Source organism: Marmota marmota, unplaced genomic scaffold (assembly GCF_001458135.2).
Source record: "Marmota marmota marmota unplaced genomic scaffold, marMar, whole genome shotgun sequence".
Classification (NCBI taxonomy): domain Eukaryota; kingdom Metazoa; phylum Chordata; class Mammalia; order Rodentia; family Sciuridae; genus Marmota; species Marmota marmota.
The window spans coordinates 967,598-990,455 of record NW_026000076.1 but is presented as its reverse complement, the minus strand read 5'-3'; the positions used below and the strand labels follow the sequence as shown (position 1 = coordinate 990,455).

General features: G+C 35.0%; 1 protein-coding gene across 3 annotated transcripts in view; it reads left to right on the top strand.

Annotated features, from left to right (window-relative positions):
* Snx7 (sorting nexin 7) overlaps positions 1-22,379 on the top strand; it is a 77,611-nt gene extending 55,232 nt beyond the window's left edge. For all 3 annotated transcript variants that reach the window (XM_015500851.2, XM_048814398.1, XM_048814397.1), the window contains exons 8-9: positions 10,443-10,595; positions 21,939-22,379. In XM_015500851.2, the coding sequence (XP_015356337.1) occupies positions 10,443-10,595; positions 21,939-22,016 (231 nt within the window). In that variant the 3' untranslated portion in view covers positions 22,017-22,379. The remainder of the gene's footprint in view (positions 1-10,442; positions 10,596-21,938) is intronic.
* Positions 22,380-22,858: the final 479 nt, after the last annotated feature.

The window sequence follows — 22,858 nt, the reverse complement described above, 5'->3', positions numbered from 1 at the left end:
GAGAGAGAGAGACAGACAGACTGACTAACAAGGACAAAATGTATACCCAGAAGGCACGTCCCAGGGAGCCACCTCCTCTAGCCATGTCCTACTTGCCTAAAGTTTCTACCCTGTCAGGGAATTAATGTACTGATTAGGTTAAGGCTCCCATAATCCAATCATTTCACCTCTAAACTTTGTTGCATTTTCTCACATAGGACAACTCATACCTAAACCATAACAGTAATCATGGCAGTTGATGCCTCTAGACTTATCATGCCAAAGTATGTTAATTATTTATTATATATGTAGTTTAGCAGTCAGGCAAATTTACTCCTAACACATTTTTTTTTTCAGGGGCTGGGGTACCCAGCCATATTTTGTATTTTATTTGGAGACAGGATCTCACTGAGTTGCTTAGCGCCTTGATTTTGCTGAGGCTGGTTTTGAACTTGGGATCCTCCTGTCTTAGTCTCCCAAGATGCTGGGATTACAGGTGTGTACCACCTCACCTGGCCCTAATACATATTTTAATGTGGTATGTAGTTCAAACTTTTTTTCTGAAAGAGTTTATTTTCTAGAGTATGGGGAAGTTGGAATACATGCACGTGATAAATGTTAGACCCAATAATTCAAGTTTAAAATATCTTTAAGCACTTTTAAAGTTTTATGTGAGTACGACTACTCTCGAACATGTTAATTTAAAAGTATTTTTCTCTCTTTCTGTAAAATATTGACAAGATTATGCCATGTTTATTCATGGCTTTGCTGATCCTCTGAGCCATCGCTGAGTATTGATGTGGGAATAGGAATCCCAATTTGAGAAACACACGTTGAAGCCTTCCATATTGGTCTCATTTGTGAAGCTCTCGGCATTGGGAGGACTTTTTGATGTTAAGTAAAGATATGTCTCTATGAAGGAAGTGTTTCAGAAATTGAACGAGAAAGGAAAGAAAACACTTCACACAGGGGCACTGTGCCTAGCATGGTACTTGGCATATAGTAAGTATTCAACAGATAGTTGTTGGATGAATTAATATGTTTTCTAAAAACTGAGCTGTGGTAAACAAGAAAAGCTAAAGGCTGACAGATATGTTTGGAAGTATGGAGGGTCCTTGCTTCTATTTTTCCAACTTTGCTAGACAGGAATTTTTAGTTACAAGAAATATAAAATAACTTGCTGAATCAGGAAAAGTGTTCATTTGCATATTTTGTCTGAGGGCTTTATCATTTGTAATTTGCATGATATTAATGCTTCTTGGATTAGAGAGGAATGATTTATTAAGGTGAAATGGCTGTTCAGTTCTTTATATCTGGAACTGATTTGTAGAAGGGACTTATGGAATATCCTTACTTAGATTTTTGGGCCTACAGTATTATCCAGCTAAGCTACCAACATCCTCAGGCATATTGGGGCTTTAAGGGAGCTTTCTGAGCTTTTAATAAGGTAGTATATTGTGTTCACTGTGACTGTTGTTCCCTTCTTATGCAGGTCCTCTTTAGGGGTTCCACAACAGAATAAATGAATGAAAGGGCAGATTCTGTCAGGACATTTCTGATATCCTAACAATATCCTCTCATAACCACCTGGAACCACTCTAATCCTCATGTGAAATAAGGGAAAACGCTCAAAGCAATGTGGATCCTAAGACCCTGCCAGCCTATAAGCTCAAAGCAATGTGGATCCTAAGACCCTGCCAGCCTATAAGCTCCCAGTGGAAGAGTCTTCCCTTCTCTGTTTAAACCTGTGCCCTTAGTCATATGCCTGGGTCAAGGCCTGGCTCACAATAGGCACTTCAAAATAGATTAATTAACCAAATTAATATTTTTCATGAAATATATTTTTTCTTCCTTATTGAAGGTAATAGGAGTCTGCATTTTGGTTGGAGAATAGATTGTGATAGAGCATGAATAAGTAAAATTAAAAGTTTCATATGGAAAATAATCCTGAGATTGAGCTTGCCAAACAATTTGGAAGAAGAAAAACATTGTTGAGAACTAGCCTACAGTGGAAGTGTAGTTACAGGGAGGGACCTGTATCTCATGCCAGATCTTACTTTTGTGTTACTGAAAGTTGGGCCAGCTGGATTGAGGGGAAAGAGTTACAGAGACAGTTGAGTGAGATACCATATGTGACTCACAGGGCAGGACTGATCATAATAGTTTCTCAGAAACGGTAACTTAGCAGGCATATGTTAAGAATCTGCTGTGTGCTACAAACGTGCTGGATCATAGCTCCCTGAGCTAACTCTACCCTTCGCCATAACCTCCAGACATCTCTTATGAATTCCCTACTCCTTATTACTATTACTATCAAGCTGTCTTTGAGGTGTTAGAGACAGAGAAAACAAAGATATTAGGATGATCAAAAAGCCTTCAAGCAAGAATGTAAAGTTGATCAGGGCAGTTTGTTTTCTTGATAACAAAGGCAATATCATTCATCTAACTGGGTAGATGTTTCCTCATTTTTTTTTTTTTTTTTTTGGACATGTCCCTCCAAAAGCTCATCCCTCTCTTTCCTTGCTAAATCCAGAGCTCTTCTAAATTATAAAATAGTTGTACATTCTGCTAGAAAATCCAAATAATCTCTCCAGGTCCACCTGAAAGATAGCTTAGTGAATTAAAATAAGTGTTATTTTTATTGATAAATGTGGAATTCCTGGCCTCTAACTGGAAACACTGCTTAGAAATGGCAGCAAAAAGGTCAAATTTAAAAGTTTTAAGAACAGAAGACTTACTTAATTGTTTTAAGGACATTTTAACTTCCATGAAGAAAATTCTAGTTATTTCAAGTGTGTAATGTTAAATCAAATATATGCACACTGTCTACATTGGATTTATCTCTTCTTCAGTTATGAGTATACAAGTAATTCAATTTTACAACATTTGTCTCCAAAATTTGTTATAAAGCATTTTTAGCGATTTGTATTTTTGGAGCACATGGTTTTAAACAATTTAAAAAGTCTTTTTTCTATACCGTATTTGCTACCTTAATCTTGTGATAATACAATTCACGTCTGTAAATTTTAAATATAAATAAATAGATATTTGTGATATAATTTCAAAGATAACATTTTGTCAGGAAAAAAAATTCTCTTAAAAGATTCTAAAGTGTTTTATCCCCTTAACCTTTTTATAAATTGGTAGAGACTGTTCTTATATACTCTGCCGGGAAAAATATTTTTTTTACTTTTCGTATTTGAGTTAATTTGGTTAAAAAGCCAATAAATTAATCATTTGCTTATATTTATGTAACTCTTCTCTAATATGGGATCTATTTCTGATGGTTGGATTTATGTGAAAATATGTTCTGGCAAATTTAAAGTTATAAAAGTAACAGAAAATTAAAATTTCTATAAGCTATTTATGAAAATTATCAGAATCCTGCAGAGTTTTGGATCGGTTTCATCTCAAGCCAGTGTTGAGGGTTTGTAAGGAAGAAAACTGCAGTGTGACTGAATGGGCTTGAGAGATTGTGTGCACCTATGGTGTTATTAGCAGCCATATGTGCTTCAAAATTAAATACGGTTAAAAATAGCACAATGGCTTACAGTGATGAAAATGTTCCCACAAGGCCATGCAACCAGAAGGTAGCTTTCATTTTCTAGTAATAGTGAATGATCTGCTTGGATTCACCCACATTAATTTCCCCATGTGACCTACAGACATTGACAATATGAAGGCCAGAATTCCGAGTTGTATCTGTTATTTATGGGACCTGTGCATCTGCTCTTGGGCTTTTTAGTTACAGGATGATTCTCCTTGAACAGAATCAAAGAAACAAAACAAGTCCAATCTGACAAGCAGGAATGGACCCCCTTCTGATGGCCTGGGACACCTCCAGTTGATGGGATATAAAACAAAGCTTGTGGATCTTTTGTTCTTCTGTTTGACACCTCACTTCTTGGAGTGCACTTTCCATGGATGGAAAATAATGAAATATAGTAACTAAATATTAATATTAATATTACGTTTAAAATTTAATATAGTGGATTTATTTGGGGTGTTTTTGTTGTTGTTGTTGTTATTATTTCATTTGTTTGCTTCATTATTTCCTTTAATTTCTTTCTCTAAGACTTTTTACTTTTGGGGGCTTCAACAAATTTTGTTCTCACTTTGTTTTTCTCTTATTCAATAATAGGGGTTTTTAGTGACATATGTTACAAGCTTACCAAAGTTTGATCATGTTCCTCTTTCAGGAACAATAGTTTAAACAGCAACAACAACAATAAAAGTTTAATCTCACCTTTTTTTCTAGAATAAAGGTGAACTCCAAAGTTTAAGAATCCTGTTTTGTTTGTTTTGTTTTGTAACAACACTAATTTAGCCCCAAGTACATGAAGAAACTATATGTTTATTAGGTTGTCTGTCTTTGGTCTGCCATAGGCCTTGCCCACTGCAGACAGGAATAAACATTCACTAACTAAGGAAATAAAGTCTATTATCTTTTCAGGATACAGTAATCCTAAATTGGTTTTCTTGATAAACAGGTGCTGCTTCTAAATTCTCTAAGCTGCCTTTTTTTCTTTGAGCTTTTAGTAGAAAAATTTTCAGTTATATTTCAGATCAGATTTCCTAGAATCCAATCATGATACATATCAACTTTCTTGAATTTGTTTACATTTCTTTTTATGACTTGATTCTACTATAGGTGCATCATACTTAAAGCTACTATTTGAATGTGAATGACATTCAAATTACTTAGAACTTGTAAAATATTTTATAGTTTTCACATAACTCCCAAAACTTAGCACTTCAAAATAAATGATTCAGTTAAAAAAAGTCACAGGTAACAAATAGACCAGGCTTGTATCTGTGTGTATTTTACTGAAGTGGATCATTAATTTTATAGAATCATTTTGTTGTTGTTGTTTGTTTGTTTTGTTTTATTCTTAATTCTGGAAAAAATTCCAAAGCAATTTATGCACTAATGTATCAAGTTCAGAACATTACATATTAGTTTTCTGTCACTATGACCAAATACCTGAGGGGATCAAACATTTTGACTCAGAGTTTTAGAGGTTTCAGTCCATGGTCACTTTGCCCTGTTGCTTTGGCCCTATAACAGCATAGTACATTGTGGCATGATGGAGGGGCCAGTTTACCTTGTAGCAACCAGGAAGCAAAATGAAAGAGAGGAGGAGCAGGGATACCAGTATCTGTTTCAAGAGCACACCCCAACAACATAACCACCTTCCACTAGACCCCACCTTCTAAGGGTTCCACCACATCCCAGTAGTGCAACAGGCCAGAAACCAAGCCTTTGACATAGGCCTTTGGGGAACATCTGAGATGCAAACTATAGCACCTTGATAATGTGGAAAAGTCCCTCCCGAAAAGGATCTTCAGCTTTGCACATCAGCTGTGCTGAGATTTCCTTAGAGTTTTATTTCTCTTCCTTAAACATATAGCTCTACTTTGTAATTAAAAATATTCAGTTTTGCTTGGGTGTAATTGGTATGTCAATTGGTAGATCTGTCTCACTTCCAACTTGTCCAAAGCACCTAAATCAGTATAGCAAAATCATTTTGGAAGTTTCAAAGTATAAATGTGACCCTGGCTCCTGCAGGTATCCCAGAATTGAAGTTTGATGTCATGTAACTGAATGGGTTTTAATGTTTGTATAACACTGAGTCTCAGCAGGCAAAACAGGACAATTTGGGACAAGAAGTGCTTGTTTTACTGCTGTTGTCTTCAGGCTTTCAACTCCTACCCCACCTGTTCTCCAGTTCACCTTATCAGCAACACAGTCCTTTCTCCCAGTGCCCACAGCTAGCCAGGCACCAGACTCTCCCGATTCTGCCTCTCAGCATTTTATCTCATCTGGTATCAGGAATCTGATTGTTGTTACTGTCCCCAGTCCCTTTTCTTAAACTCCTTCAGGGCTCCATTTATCATCTTCTAAATCCAAATGACTGCAGGAAAAACTCCTTTAGGACCTGACAGTCACCTGCCTGTCTGTCTTCATCATTCACTGTTCCCCCTTTTCATTCTGAGTACTACCAATCCTAATGAGCCACCTGCAACTCTTTGGAAACTCAAAAGTAAACATGCCTCTGTGCATTTACACCTGTCCTTTGATTTGCATGAAATACCTTGCATGTTCTTTATCCTGTTGCATTTATATTTCTCCATGTCTGCAGGAGTTCATAAGGGCAAAATCCATTTCTTCACCCTCTATTTTAGTTTTTAACAGAGCCTCTTAGATGGATGCTGAGCAAATGCTGCAGGGTGAGTTGAGTGAGTGGGAACAAATCAGATCCTGATTGGTGTTCCTGGTTATCTTCTTGGTGCCAATTTAATCTAAAAGGTTTCCTTCCTTCCACACTTCCCCTCTCCTTTAACCACCCTACACACCTCTGTCTAAGGAATCTATCTGATTCTGTCTTGGTCGAAACCCTCAGTGGCTTACATTTCCTGCAGAATCCATTTCATGCTCCATATCATTTCCACCCTCTAGTGGTCAATCTTCAATCTACCTTTCCACTTGGATTTCTCAGGTTTTTCCTTGCCCACTCCAGACTTTAAACTAAGCTCTCTCTGCTCTTTTATCCCATACTATAGCATATCACCTCTCTGGTTGTGTTCGTACCATTCTCGCACCCAGGTATTTCTTTGTCCCAGTCACTGCCATGTGAATTAACAGTCAAAATATTCCATAATCAGAATTTAGAATTAATTTTCCATTCTGTATCTTTATTTTTTCCTGCATGAATATTTACTTTTTATTATAGCTTTTGGTTTTTGCTTTACTTTTGCATGTCTTTATTTTAATAGATTACAAACTCATTGAGATAGGAGCTGAATTAGTTCAACCTTGAAAATCACAGGCAAGCCAGCTCTGTTCCTGGTCCGATCCAATGGTTATAGATGGGACATATATTTGGCAGACCTTGATTTGAATTGCTGAAATGCCACAAACAACTGTAATCTCCGTTAGTTCTTTCTCCCAGTTTCCTGGCTTATAATAGGAAGATGATAATATCCAATTTACAACATGCTTATGCAAATTAGATGAAATAATATAAATATATAGCTTAAAACAATGACCCATGGCAGAAATGCAATAAATTATTCTTATTACTTCTATTCCCCTTCTATTGATATGGAATATTGGAGAATGATATTGTTTTGTTTGAGTTCTTAGTATTAATGACTTTCATTTAATTGAGTGACTGTAGCTAGAAATTACCCATTAGCCTTGTTGTTAAACATAAACCCTTTTTTATTATCTTACAATCTTTTATTGTTACTTAATTCTGGTATTGCGACATTTTGTGGGCAAAAAGCATTGCTTGCTTCTTCAGTTTTTCCAACAGAGGGCCCAATTGCCGCCAGCATCTGTGAAAAGAATTATGTAAACTTTAAATCCTCCTTATCCCAACTTTCCCCCATTTTTCAGTAGAATCTATGAATTGGATTTCCCATGGTTAGAACTATTGAACCCTGCTTTGTGGTGTTGGAGGAGGCACTGGAGCAAGAGAGGGGCTCCTTTGTCCTGGAAGGTATCTTAATACATCTTATTCTCCCACTTTGGTTAACTTTTGGTGTGCTCTTTCAGAACCTGGACAGGTAGTGGAGTCAGAATACATAATCCGTGCATCAAAGAAATGGCTAAAATTGAAGTAAATCGAAGAGAAAGACATCTAATTATATTATGCATTTATAAATTGTTAGGCAAGATGTTGTCCAGATCATTCTTTGAATAACATGATCATGGTCATTATCAATTAGTGTTTTTCCAATTTGAAATTATGGAAGATTATTCAGTGTGAGGAAATTCCTGTCTTGTTTCTCCTTTCCCAGTTGAAATAATAAAGAAAGAAATAGCAATGGAAATCAAGTTAGACCCAGGTCTGGCAGGAGAATGACATGTTGCCGGAGACCAAAATACCAAAAGAGAGAGGATCAGTGTCAGTTTTGCCAGCTAATACTGATGACGATAATGGTGATGGGCATAGAGAGCATATAGTAGGCAAATTGTCAGGCAGGATATGAAACAGTGTTTTTTTTTTAAATTTTGTGCAGTTTTCTTAAAAATCCCTATGAAGCGAGTATTATCATTTTTATGTTTTCTAGATGAATAAACTACTGCTTCGACAGGGAGTCTTATCCAATGTCACATAGCTTATGAAAGAAGCAGGACTTAAGCTGATGTTGACCTAACCCATAGCCAGTCCTCTTCATCTCAGTCCTCTCTGGAGGTGAGAGTGAGTCTTACAAAACCTTTTCTCTAGGGAGTGAAGAAACCATCCACCAACCTGACCTGGAGTCTTCAATGAAGGGGATTTACAGATTGACAAGGGAAAACCCTTTGCTATAAATCTGTTATTACAGAAACCCCATTACAAGCTTCAATAGGAAAGGGAGGAAGAGAAAATATATGATTCTGATGCTGTGTTTCCTAAAGCCAATTCCTGGGGGGCCACCTCTTTCAGCAATCTCATTCCAATAGATTGCAACGTTAGACCACAAAGACTAACTAGAGAATAACAGTGTGGTTACAACTGCTATGTGTGCTTTTTGACCCTAGGTGGAGGAGGAGAAACATTGAGTTACTACTTAATATTTGAATGATAAAACCCCATCTAACAACTCAGAGAAGTGAGGCTTCTAACAGCCCTGAAGCTTTGTCTGTTGGACATAGATGTTAAATGAGTTTGACCTTTAACAATTTTACTTTTAGCTTATCCCTTAGCACCTACAGCCTGTCATCATTAGTTATTCAATTAATATCCCATTAGACAGGTTCTCTAAGAGTTAGCAAAATCATTGCCCCAAAGAATACACATACCCATAAAGTACTAAATGGCCTCATTGATATGGTTCTCCCCCCAAAAAAACAGAACAAGAAATTTAAAACTCTCTCTCACACACACATACTTCCCCCCAATGAAACTCAATGTTACCATTGAAATAGATTTCCCATACCATATATATATATATATATCAGAAACAATACATTTTATTGATTCTAAGATATTTTCACATTGTAACATGTTTGAAATAGAAATTCTTCTTACTCAGGGACCTATTACAAATATACACAGTTATGAAATGGTGGTGACGCATAATATCCCATTTAAAACTTAGGAGGGAAGAAGTCATTTCTTCTTAAATCTTCATGGCTTTGGATCTCATACAGTAAAACCCAGAGCTGTCCCACAGACTACACGGCTCATTGTGATCCAATCACCCACCACCTGTCTGACCCGTCTTGAATCTCCCCTGTTCCTTCTAACTGTGCTGAAGCTGTGCTGGTCGCCTTGTTCTAGAAGAGCCAGTCATGCTTCCACTTGAGGTCAACTGCCTTCTTGATTCCTCTGCCAGGATCTCTTTCCCATTTAGAATGCCATGGTTCACTCACATGTCTCCTTAGAAATTTATTCAAATGATGATTTCTTATTTTGGTTTTCTTTGGTCACCTAATCTGAAGTTTGAGCATTATAACATTTTCTATCAACTTTTTTTGTTTCATTTATTTCTTTAGCTTTTATTACTGGCTGATAGTTAATATTTTATATTGCTTATAGATTCTCTCTCCCCAGCAGAGTATAAGCTCTACTAAAGCAGGAATTTTTGTCTATTATCTTCAGTACTCATTTTCCAGGTCCTAGATGAATGCTTGGTACAGTCAGGAAGCTATACATATATACACAGTCACACTCACACACACACACACACACACACACGATACACACATATATATATACACACACACATATATATATATATATATATATATATATATATATATATATATATAAACAATATGAATAAAATATATAAGTGTAAAATATATTAGTCTGCCACATATAAAGAATAAGTCAGTGGACTGCATGCTTAGTTTGGTGGGTAAGATAGGGAGGGGTGTAATACCACCCTAAACGTTCCTAATGGACCTTAGATTTGGGGTCTAGCATCTTGAGATATAAACCTGTCTCTGTTTCCAGTTATCTGAGTAAAACTGTTCAAGTTAATCCCTGGGCCTTCAGGCTGGACAACATAATCTATGTGAATGCTATAACATGTCAGTTAATTGAGCTTTCTTAAAAGCAATTGAAGACTAGGAAGATAAATGAATGAAATTACATCTTTTAACAAATAATTATTGTCACAATAATAATAATTATTGTCACCCTAATGAGAGTGTTAGTATAAAAGAATTTTGAGATAATTGTTGTTCAATTTCCTTCTTTTCGTAAATAGTGAAACTGAAGCCCAGGGTTGAAAGATTTACCAAGGTTAAGTGCTACTTGGTGGCAGAGCTTAGAACTCTGTTCAATGGCCCTGACCAAATTCAATGTTCTTTTTACTTTAACTAGTACATGTGATAAATACTGGTAGCTTTTTAAAATGTTATTCTCAAGCTGTTTTGATATCATGTTCTACTTAAATTCGATGAATTCACCTCATAGCAAGACTACATAGATCAATTTCTCTCTCTTTGTGGTTTACTTCAGCTTACAGAAGAGATTGGAAAACTTGAAGATAAAGTAGAATGTGCTAATAATGCCCTGAAAGCAGATTGGGAAAGATGGAAACTAAATATGCAAAATGATATCAAGTCAGCATTTACAGATATGGCTGAGGAGAATATCCACTATTATGAACAGGTAAGTGGTGCTACTTCATACTGTTTTGTTTGTTTTTTTTTTTCCATGCTGCTTTGTTTTTAAAGCGTTATATTCTCTTTCACTCACTACTATCCTATGTTGAAAGAATCAGTTTTAAGATCCGGTTGTCCCATTGAAAAACTCCTTTGGCAACTCAGTTCCAGTGGAGTTGTTAGTTACCATTTTGTTTTGTATATTTTTTCCTTGGTTTCTTACATTGGAAGGATTTGAAATCTTTGAAAATATTTGGTAATGCTTCCTGGTGATTCACCTGTCTCATTCTCCTCCCTTTCTCTTTCTCTTTCCTGTATTGTAAAGTGCAGAAGGAAAAGGACAGAGGTTGGATAAGCAGAAAATCGATTCAGGGCCTATACCTTTAACCCTGTATCCCTGCTATCTCCAGCTTAGATGGCTGCTCAAAACTCAACCACAAAGGAGTGTACTATTCTATTAGTGAAAGAGAAACAGTTTTTGAGGGGTTGAGGGGGTTCAGAAAAGAGCCTAGGTAAGTGGTGATACTTCATACTGTTTTATTTTGTTTTCCAAAATCTAAGAGGGAAAGCAATGGAAAGAAACCTTGGCCATTCTCAGTCATATTCCCTAGAATTTAGTAAAGTGGCTTTAAAAATTATAGAAAAGCTAGTTATACTTTCAAAGTCATCGACTTTAAAAGAGAACATGACTTAAGAGGAGTGAGCAGTTCTGAAAAGTGAAGAGTGAGGCAGATAAAGAATGAGCTCTGATTACACCCGTGGACCATGGACTGTGACTGTGAAGATGAAAGAGGGGGTGCAGTCTCAGATGAATACGGAAAAGAACAGGAAGTGTCAGGGAGGGCAGTTCAGGAGGAAGTGAGGTTTGGAGGGAAATAGTGGAAAACTTCCCAACAGTACCAGAGTCAAATCAGAGTGGTTGTGAGTAACCCTTTGGAAGCAAAAAACTTCTATAATAACTGTAACAAAATTAATAAAACGAGTCCCTTATGGAAACTGAGCAAACGGAGTTGACTCATGTCTATTCCACTCCTTCTTTCTCCATAAAGAGGAATGCAAGTATGTATTGATAGGGTTCAGCAAACACACAAAAAAGAGGTAAGTAAAACCTAGTATGTTTGAAGAGATAAAACAAAAACTATACATTTCCACAAAAAGAGAAGGCTGGGTATATTGTTTATTTATTTTTTCAATGGATGGTATAATAATCCTTCCTTTACTGTCTGGAAAGCAGTGCTTACAGAGCCCCAGTTGAAGCCCTTCATTCTACACTGACTCCTGGAGGGAAGATTGACAGGCCTCCACGTAGCAGGCCAAGTTTCTCTCCTAAGTTAATACTAAATATGGCTGCAGAATGGTGGGAATACTGGAACAATGACACCTGTTTCCAGAGTAGCTGACTTCCTCTGTAATTTGTGATGCGTGCTGTACACAATCACCTGATAATACTCAACTCTTTGTGAGCAGCCTGTCTTGGAGAGAGAGGATGGAAGTGGCAAAGGTTATATCCAGATAGAGTTGTTTAGTTCTGAGCCAAAGGAATGACAGGTAGTATCTAGGTTTTCTTTTAATATTTTGGAAAAGTGGCATAATAGATAGCCTGTATTAAATCATTATTTTTTTATATTGGCTCTCTTAGGTTAAATCTGTTTAAAGGGATACCTTCGTTAAACTCCCTTTCCTTATACAACCAAGGTTAACTAGAGTTGGGATAGTCCAGAATTATCTAGGACATGGATTTTTCAATCCATATCAGGGTGCTTTTTATTTTACCTAACAGTTACAAAAGCTTAACTTAAACCCTTGGACCCGGCAACAGAAATTTCCTGATGATGCTAAAAACACTCCTTCACAAAAGAACAGTCAGTATCTTTGTACCATATGAAGAACGTTTGACAACTACGTTATACATTCTGGAATCTAAGAGCCCAATCATGTGTGGGTTAGGTTTCCTGCAAAGCAAACATACCTGCTTGAGAGGCTCAGAGGCTTACAAGTTTTCCAATCTGTTACCTCCTTGAACTCATATTAGTTAGTCTTCTCCATTGGAGGCACTTACTAGAAGCCTGAATGCCTGCGTTAGGAGATTCAGGCTGTGTCACACTATTTCTCTATGGACCACCCATTTCATTCAGGTATTGTTGCCTTCATCAACAGGGAAATATCCACTTTTCATCATCTTAATGCCATTAAATAGCAATCCACTGATAGCTAGGCACTTTCTCCTTGTGTTTCTTCTAAAGAAATCAACCGTAATCGTCTTGTCCTCCTTTTTACCATCTTGTATTATAGACATCATTTTATTATCAAGCAAGCCAGTCTTATTTCAAATAGAATCTAGAAGTTTATGATAAAAATGAGCAGACCACCAGAATGAGAGATGAAATAGCCTCATACGGCCTTAGAACTTTGAAACTTTATATTCTTACTGAGGAGAGACTTCACCATTGACCGTGTATCCAGAATCATCAATGGATGATTTTTTATTTTAAACCTTTTTGGACTGCTCATAATAGGCTCTTGCAGTCATCTGTTACTGGCTGACTGTTGGTGGGGAGGAGGTATCTTTGGAGACTAGCCACCTCAGAGAACACAAAACTGCCTTTTCAGTTTGACAGATTGTTACTAGGAATTTTGGATAAGTGAAGAAGCAAGAATTATAATCTGAACTCAAAGGCATCTGCAATTAAGATTAGATGATGATTTCTGTTCTTAATTAGATATCCAAAAGTCATAGCTACAGCTCTACCTACCTGTGGAACTCTTTTATTATGTTGCATATAAATCTGGAAGATTTTTGTTTTGTTAAGTTTCTACTTTCTTAAAAACTTCTATTAAAATATTCTTACCACTCCCCTGTATTCTATAATATAATTATATCTCAGTTGTCTGCACAAATGAAATTAAGCTTAGGTGTGAAATGTACATTTACACCATAGCAGTGACCCATCCTTTGGACTAAATGCATGTTTTGTGAAGTTAAATTAATCAGAGATTTGAATGGAAGGGGATTAGAAAAAGAAATGGTTTAACACACATGTTCATGATACAATGCATGATACAACACCTTGATAACTAGTGAATTTACTAGTGAAAAATACTGGAGTGAATTTACTAGTGAAAAATACTGGAGTTGTGTATCATGATGCCACTAGCTAATCATATATCTTAACCATGTCTTCTCTGCCCATTTGAATCTGACAAAGGTTTTGACACTTTTTTCTTTATCCCTCACCTTGCCCCATTCATATACACACCCTTCACAAATCTTTAGGAGACTGAAATTAGAACACATAATGCTTTAAAATAATGTGCTTCAACACCAGAGTTGTACCTTGATAAATTTACCAGTAATCTAAAGATAAATGTGCTCTCTTACAGTTTGTTGTATTTCAGTGAATGGTTAAATAAAAACATGTACACCCGATACTTGGAGTATTCATTATTTATATTTAACAGGACAAATTTCATGCAACTGACTTGTTTTAAGTCAAAATTAGTGATGCTAGGATATATAGAAAGCATGAGTTGAAAAGATATGAATTCAAATTTAGGCTTTTATATGAATCCCTCCTATAAAATTTTCCATATTTTAGATCTTTTGGAGCACAAATGTATCCCATGTGTAAAAATGAGAGGAAATGGAATAAATTACATCTAGGGATCTTTCTATTAGGGTAGACATCTTCAGAGCAATACTACAGAATAATAAATAAATGGACCACAAGATGGCGTTTGTAGCTAATGAGTCCTCTGCAATCTCTGTTGCCGTCATTTTGAGTATTATTGTAGTGTTTACAAATGCAAACTTATCACTCACATTCCTGAGAGATGTATAAAAGTAATTTTAGGAAAATATGCAAATTATGATTTTAAGGTTACAGATACTTCTAAAATTATAAATTGGCAAATGATTCTTAGAAGTTGAATTTAGGCTTTTCCAAAAATGAAATTCAGTGGATAATTTGAGCTATTGCAAATAATAGAAATTTCTTTTCTCTATCAGAATCATCTTTGCTTTTTTTCCAGGCTTATTATAGTTCAGAATTTCAAAATATGCGGCTACTGAAAGTTTTCACTAGTATTTCACATCTTAGGTTTAGGTGATAAAAGGTATTATTAAGACGTTATACATCTATTACCCTTATTATATGATCTATAATTTTTATTTGTACTACATAACTTTGCAATGATAGTGACCTATTGTAAAAATAATTATGAATTAGAACTCCACTGTTCCCTTAAATGTAGGTGATATCATCTGTTCCCAAGTTCATTTAAATCAACATTAAAATACTTAGGGACACTGAATTATATTTCATATTGTTAGTTTGTTGAGAATGATGCAGTTATCATGGTACTCTCTAAATTAGTGGAGAAAAATAGAAACACAGCAACTTTTGACTTAAAATGGTTTTAATGGAAATATATAGTAAGGTTTGGCTTTTTATCATTTTACAATGATAAGTATCATTGTTATTATTTTAGGCAAATTTCTAGTTATTTTATTAATGAAGTCGTACATAGGTCATACTTTACTAATTTTGACTTATGTGATAATTTGGATGGAACTAAGTTTTCCAGTAGCTATTTCCATGAAGAGGTGAGCTTTACCTGTGGCATTTGCCTGTGGTGGCTAAGAGCATGGGTTTTGGATGGGCATAACTTGTGACTTTGAGCACAGTGACCTTTCAGTGATTCTCTTTCACCTCCTTCAGTTATCCTCAGTATCCTCTTCTATAAAGTGAACTTAGAAGTACCTACCTCATCATAGATTTATTGGGTATTAAAATATACTTGTACATATATGTGTGTGTGCAATGGGATATGTGAAGATGAAAGAAAAGTTTTAGAAGCAAAGTTTAATATTCCCAGTGAGTCATCAAATGTAAGTTGTTTTTAAACTTTCTTGTTTATTAATATCTTTCCAGGAGTTTCAGCTAGCATATATCTCAAGCCACTAATTTTATGTGAGCCTGTAATTGCCAATATATAAAATAGGTTTTAAAGTTGCTAAACGAATGAATGAAAAGCATTTCTCACTCAGTATCTTGTACATAATAAGCATTCAGTAAATGTAGGTTAGTATAGTAATAAAGCTATAATGGTGATTGAGAATATTTATCATATTTATCATACTTATCTTTAGAAACTATTTATAATGATAATTATTTTACAAATAGTTAGAAAGGGGAGGTACAACTTAATGCTTGCCACATTCCATACTGAGTCAAACTATGTATGTTATTCAGCTTTTTGTTTCTGTGATTAAAATCCTAACTTAGAGGGACTATGGTTGGCTGGCTCAAAGGCAGGAATATCATGGTGGAAGGGCCTGGCAGAAGAAGATTTCTCAGCTCATGGCAGACAGGGCACAGAGAAATAATGAAGGGGCCAGGGAAGATAAACCCTCCAATGCATGCCTCTCCTGACCTACTTCCTCTATATCAGTCCCAGTAGTTTATTCAGCTATCAATGGAATAATCTATCAAAGGGATCAGTCCACTGATGAGGTTAGAGTCCTTATGGTCTAACCATTGTCCAAAAGCCCTATCTCTGAACCTAGTTGGATTGAGGACCATGCTTTCAGAGCATGAGCCTTTGGGGACATTTCAGATCCAAACCGTAGCACTAATCCTATAGAAGCCTATTAATACATTGTATGGGATCTCATTTGTTGCCTTCCTGTTGACCACAGGTAAGCTCTGGAAACTTTTAAGTTTAGTTCTGGGAAGAAACTTAATGGACACACATAGTCTAAACCCCTTTTCTGCGAGTAGGCAAATAGGCCTAGAAATATAAAGAGATTTGCCTACAGTCACACTATGGGATAGAACATCCTCATACCCCATGAGCCTGAGAAAATATCAGTATTAATTCTTATATGTGGACACTCCCATGGGAAGTTGTATTGTATCTAGAGTAACAACGTTAATGTCACTGTTTATTCTTAAGAAAACTCAATCATTTTGTGGGACCACTACCTGCTTATAAAAACTGAAGAGACTTTTACCCCTTCTTATGGTGAAAAGTCATCAGTAACTCTGCTGAAATGAAGAGATTTGTTTTCAAAACTAAGTTTGTCTTGGAATTAAAGGTTCATTTTCTAAGTGTTCCATCTTTGTGTTTGAGATGGTTTTAAACATGTATAGGAGCTTAAGGTTTTGCTTCCCAAGGATGTGTGTCCCTAGCCCTTCTGGCCTGCTGGTTCTCTTTGGATTCTCTCCTTCCAGAGAAGTTTCAACATTAACCTTTGACTACTGGAGCCATCTGGGAAAAATAAGCACTGGATTTTCACTTAAGGGGCATTTGAAATAAACTTGGTTTTAGTCTCCCTACATCCTGGATAGCAGCATGCATGGCATATTTAGCCACTATCTTTACCTGGAACTGAGGAGGAGCATTCCCCATGGTTTCATATGGGGAAAGGTGGGTAGGGGTGTATGGGGTGAGCATAATACTGTACTCTAGAATGAGTTTTCTTAACTAAAATTGGGATGACCTGATTTCATCAGAGCATTGTTACATCAAATGGAATAATATGAATGGAAAATGAGAACGCTTTATTCAAATGAAAGTGGAGCGCCTTTTGTTGATTTTTCCTATAACAATATGAGAATCTCAACTAGAATGAGCTGACTGGTAAACTAGTAAAGGTCAGGCTAGCACCGATGCTGGATATTTTCACTTGTCACTCTAATTTTGACTGATGTTAACTAGCCTCATAGATTGTAATGATTTTAAAATGGGAATAAAGGCAAAGCCACATTATTAGAAACAACTCTTTAAAAACTGTAACTTGGAAATGAAGGCTAGTCTTACACTCAGTTTTAAGATTTTTTTGTTGTTGTTGATTTAATGATTATTTAAATCCTTCAATGATCACAAAGCCAAGCACAGTAATAGGTACTCACTGAACTGAGCATAAGAAGACAGAATAAAGAGAGTTTAGAATTCACTGTTTGTTGTTTCTAAAAGATGTGTATGAACTTTACACATGTGCAAGAAAGATACCAGGTAACTCAGCTGATTATTGAACATTGGTTGGAAGGGGCAGTTGAAAAATACAATTTTTTATTTAGTAAAAAATCTTCTAAGATTCCAAAATCTTGAACTAGTAACATCAGGAGTGACATAGTTCAGGGTCAGATCCTCATTTTGCAGGCCCAGATCTTCTTCGGTCAGCATTCTGAGTGTAGATCAGGCTTGTTTGGCAAAACTTATCATTAATAAGTTTAGAGACCAATAGAAATCAGGATGTCAGTTCATTAGTGTTCAGGTAGAATACAGTTTTTGTGATGACCAGCATTTAAGCATCAGTCATTCAATACATTCCTTCTCTATTGTCATATGATTTCATTTACTGAGCACCTGCCACATAACCTGCTATGTGTTAACGTAGTTGTCTTCAAGAAAGAAATAATTTCTAAGAAATGTATAGAGAATCAATATACACAACCTTTGTATATACTCTTTCCTAAAATTTGATCAGCCTATTGCCTCTGTAGTCAAACATTTTCTTACCTCCTCTTCCAAAATTGTTCTTTTTCCACTGTGTAAAAGAGAGAGAGATCTTGTCTTGCTTGCCAGTGACTTTGTAAGTGTATCCCAGTGATAATTCAGGCAATCGGTTACTTCCCATTTGGTGACAATAAACATTGACTATCCTATATATTTGTACTTAACATCATAATTGTACTACTTCAACCATTTGAGCCTTGGCTTTCTTATCTGTAAAATAAGATTCATAATAGTTATTATCATATTTAAGAAAGTAGTATGTAAATTAACCGTTATAATGCTTGACCAAGTATTCATATCAATATAAGGTAGTTGTAATGTTATTTCTGTTGTTATTACATATTAGTGGTTCTATCCATTTAGTATTTCAAAATACATAAATCTTTCTAACTCTAGTATGGAATATGGTAAGGGAATAATAGTTCAGTACCAACTTTGTCTCTTTTACGAGGTATCACTATCCTTTTCAGTACTTACTTTAGAAATGAAAATGCTCATTCACAACACTAGTAGAGTTGGATGGCTAATGAAGTTAACATAGTTGAGCCAGAATCTGATGATGATGGAAGTATGTTTCCTTGATGAGTAGTGCTTTCTTTGGTGAAATTTGGATTGCTTATTTGACAGGAATCCTAAAGAGAACAGAGGTCTCAGAATTTATTTTGAATTTTACTTCAGGGACATTTATAAGTTTGTTTAAATGTTTGACAGTTATCAAAAAGATATGAGATCTTCTGAGCAGTGATTGCTTTAGGCTGCCTTGCAGGGTTACTAGCTGCTAGATCATGTGTGCATTTGCAGAGAGACCAGAAAGCTGCATCAGAAAGAAGGTGAAGGGGTTCCCCAGATGGGAATTATGACTCTGCTGTCTATCATCCCTCCCAACCCATTTAATAGTTTTCTTTGTTTTGTAAGCTTCTAGATAGATTTTTTGTTTAGAGAGAGAGCGATAATTTTTTTAATATTTTTTTTTTTTAGTTTTCGGTGGACACAACATCTTTATTTTATTTTTATGTGGTGCTGAGGATCGAACCCAGTGCCCCGCACATGCCAGGCGAGTGTGTTACCACTTGAGCCACATCCCAAGTCCTAGACAGATTTTTTAAAAGTTAGTTTGGTATCTTTGCATTTACTTCATACTTTATACTGGAAGTTTGGTAAAGGAGATTTTTATTTGTAAAGCTGAGGTTTTAATTTCTTTTTTTTCTTGGCATTGAAAATAAATAAAATACTAACAACGGTTAATATTTATTGCATGTCTGCACGTAATATTAACTGTAGGAATTTTATAGATGTTCTTCCTCAGCATATGGAATTTCTGTTTCTAATTTGTTGAGAAACTTTTAAAAAAAATCAGGAATAGATATTGGAATTTGGAAATGTTTTTCCTGTCTATGCTGAGATGATATCGAATTTAATATAGTCAATTATATTGGTTGGTAGTTGATGATTAGTCCAACCTTATATTTTGAGGAAAGCACCCATTTGGTTGTGATGTGTAATTCTTTAGACAGATTGAGGGATTTGATTTGCTAAAATCTTGAGATTTTTTTGCATCTATGATTATGAATAAAGTTGGTTGCTCATTTTCTTTTCTTGTAATGGCTTTGGTTTTGTTCCAGTTGAAAACCTCTCCTATATTTTGGTTTTCTGGAAGAGTTTGTGTAGGATTAGTATGCTTTCTTCCTTAAGAGAGTTATAGAATTCACCAAAGAAGAGTTCTGAGCCTGAAGTTGTCTTTGTGGAAAGATATTTACTGCAAATCTAAATTCATGTGGGCTATCTGTATCTTATGGAATGAGTATGGTAGTCTGTATCTATTGAGCAATGGGTCCATTTCATCTATGTTTTCAAAAGTGTGGACATGAAGTTCTTCACAATATTTCCTTTTTTCCCTCAGTAGAATCTGAGCTGACATTATGCCTTTCATTCCTCACCATTGATAATTCATACCACCTATTTTTATGATCAGTATGGCTAAAAATTTATCAATTATATTAATCTTCTCAAAACATCCAATATTTAGTTTCTTTATTTTTTTCTCTAATATTTTTCTTTTATCCTTCATTGATTTCCACTGATCTTTTCTGGGGTTTTCTGTTGTTGTTTTGATTTGGGTTTTTTTTGGTGTGTGTTTTAAATTTTCAAAGTAGAAATCAGAGTCATTAGTTTAAGACCTTTCTTCTTTTCTAATGTAGGTGATTAGTGCTGTTTCTATATGTACTACTTTTTTGAACTATTACAATTTTTGATATGTTGACACAGGGGATTATTTATAATTGTCCCACTTGGATTTTAAATATTTGGTGTTTTTAATATAGTTATTACCAATTTCTAATTTAAATCCATTATATTCAAAGAACATAATTCATACTGCTTGAATTTTTTTAAATTCATTGAGATTCCTAAATATGATTCAGAATATGGACTATCTTGCTAAATGTTATATGTGTACATTAAAGAAAAATGTGTGTTCTGTTTTTGTTCTATTGATACCAGTTAGGTCAACTTGATTGAAAATGTGATTCAAATCTATTTTATTGCTTTTTTCCTCAGCATATTCTATCAAACATAAGACGGGTATGAAAATCAATAATAATTATTTGCCTTTCTCCTTGTATTTCTGTCAATTTTGTTTCACAGATTTTCAAACTTTCTCATTTTGTGTGTAAACATTTGAATTGTGTCCTCTAGATAAATTAGCCCCTTTATCATTGTGAAATTATCATTTTTACCTTTGATAATTATCTTTGCTCTAAAATCTACTTTTCTGACATTAATATAGCCATTCTAGCTTTTCTTTTGACATGTGTTACATGATATATATTTTTTCATCCTTTTAATTTTAATCTATTTGTGTCCTTTTATTTAAAATGTTAGCAATTTAAACAAAATTAATGTGGGTATTTTTTAATTCAGTAGACCATCTGTATCTTTTATTGGGTATCTGGTTGATTTAATTGATTGATTATTGATATGATTATGTTTGAGTCTTTTATCTTGCTGTTATGTGTGTGCATTTACACACACACACACACACACACACACACACTTTTTTGGGGGGGGTCCCATCTGTTCATTGTTCCCATTTTCCAATTTCTGCCTTATTTTGGCTTAATTCATATTCTAATATGAATTCATTCTGTTGGTATATTAGGCATAACTCTTGTTTAATTATTTTAGTAGTAAGATAGCCAAGCATATTAATGACCAAATCTTACCACCCAGTCCCAGCAGATCATCATAATATAATTTATATTATAATAAGAATATTATATTTGCTAATGTTTTGAACTCTTTGTGCTAGGCATTCTGCAAAGAGATTTATACAGATTATATAATTTAGTTTTCACAATTGCCTTATCAGTAAGTACTGTTTTTAACCTGATTTATAGTTAAAGAAATGATAATAAAAGTTAATCAGCTTTCCTAAGTTCTTCCGTGATGTGGTGGGATTTGCCTGCACAGGGCATTCATGCATCCTTTCTGTTCTGTTCACCTGCCTAATGCCTCCTCACTTCCAAGTGGGTTCATCTTTTCATCTGTAACTTTGAGCTCTGTTTTCTCTCTTGACAATGGGGTAGCAGTGCATTATTTAAACAAAGTAACCCATGCTTATCTTTTAAATCTAATATGTTTTCCTCTGATTTAGCAATAGCATCCCGGTTAAGATTGAAAATATGTGGGAAATGACGTAGATTCTGGTACGCTGATGGGAGAGAGGAGTAGAGAAGATTGCTGTAGGGACAGATGAGGCAGGGTTTATGAATTCTTTGCACTCTGAAAGTGAACTTCTGTTGGTCTCCTCATCTGTGTTTCCGTTATTCAGTGCCTTGCTACGTGGGAGTCATTCCTTACATCACAGACTGACCTCCACTTGGAAGAAGACTCTGAAGATAAACTTTAATCCCATAAGAACTTCTGTTTGGTGTTTGGGAGACAGCATCTATCAACCAAAGTTATTCTGTAAGGATTGGCTGTGCCCTGTATAAAGTGGATGAAAATGTTTCACACTATCTGGAAAACCGACTTGAAAACTCAGGTATTCCAGGTCATTGACATGAATTTGGATGTATATAGAGAGAAATCTATCTATACAGATATATAGATACATCTGTATATCTATAGATTTAGCTTAATTTTAATTATGTTCTTAAATTTATGTGCCAATAATTGCATATAGAGATTTTTTTCTTAAATATTTGATGTGGAATATTTCATTTTAAATATGTTGTAAAGACTGAGTTTTAATAAAAGGTTTAATATGAAATGAATGGCTGTGGTGTGTTCTTTTTCAATGGATAGCTCAAGACTCTGAAACATATTCTAATATGAATTCAGCTATGTTAACAGGTATGCTGTGCATTCATTTTAATTATAATTTTCTCTCAAATACTATTTACTTTTATATTAAGAATTTGAAGTAAATATCAAAAATTACTTAACATGAAAAATTAATAATAGCTCTTAAAATAATTGATTTGTTACAAGTTAACCAGTTTTTTTTTCCTACACTTAAAAGATTAGTTTTCAAAAAGTAAATTTCAATTATTATTTGAGGTCTCAGTTAGAAATCTTGATACAGTCTTATTCCTACCTGTAAATATATTCTATTTCTTTTGCCATATTTTACATACTCTTCACAACTCATATCTAGCCTTGACTTTTTAAGGTAGACAGGGTTTATCAGGATTATTCTCCTGTTCATTTATTAAGTGTCTCCCCTTTGCAAGGTGTTGTTGTAGGTGC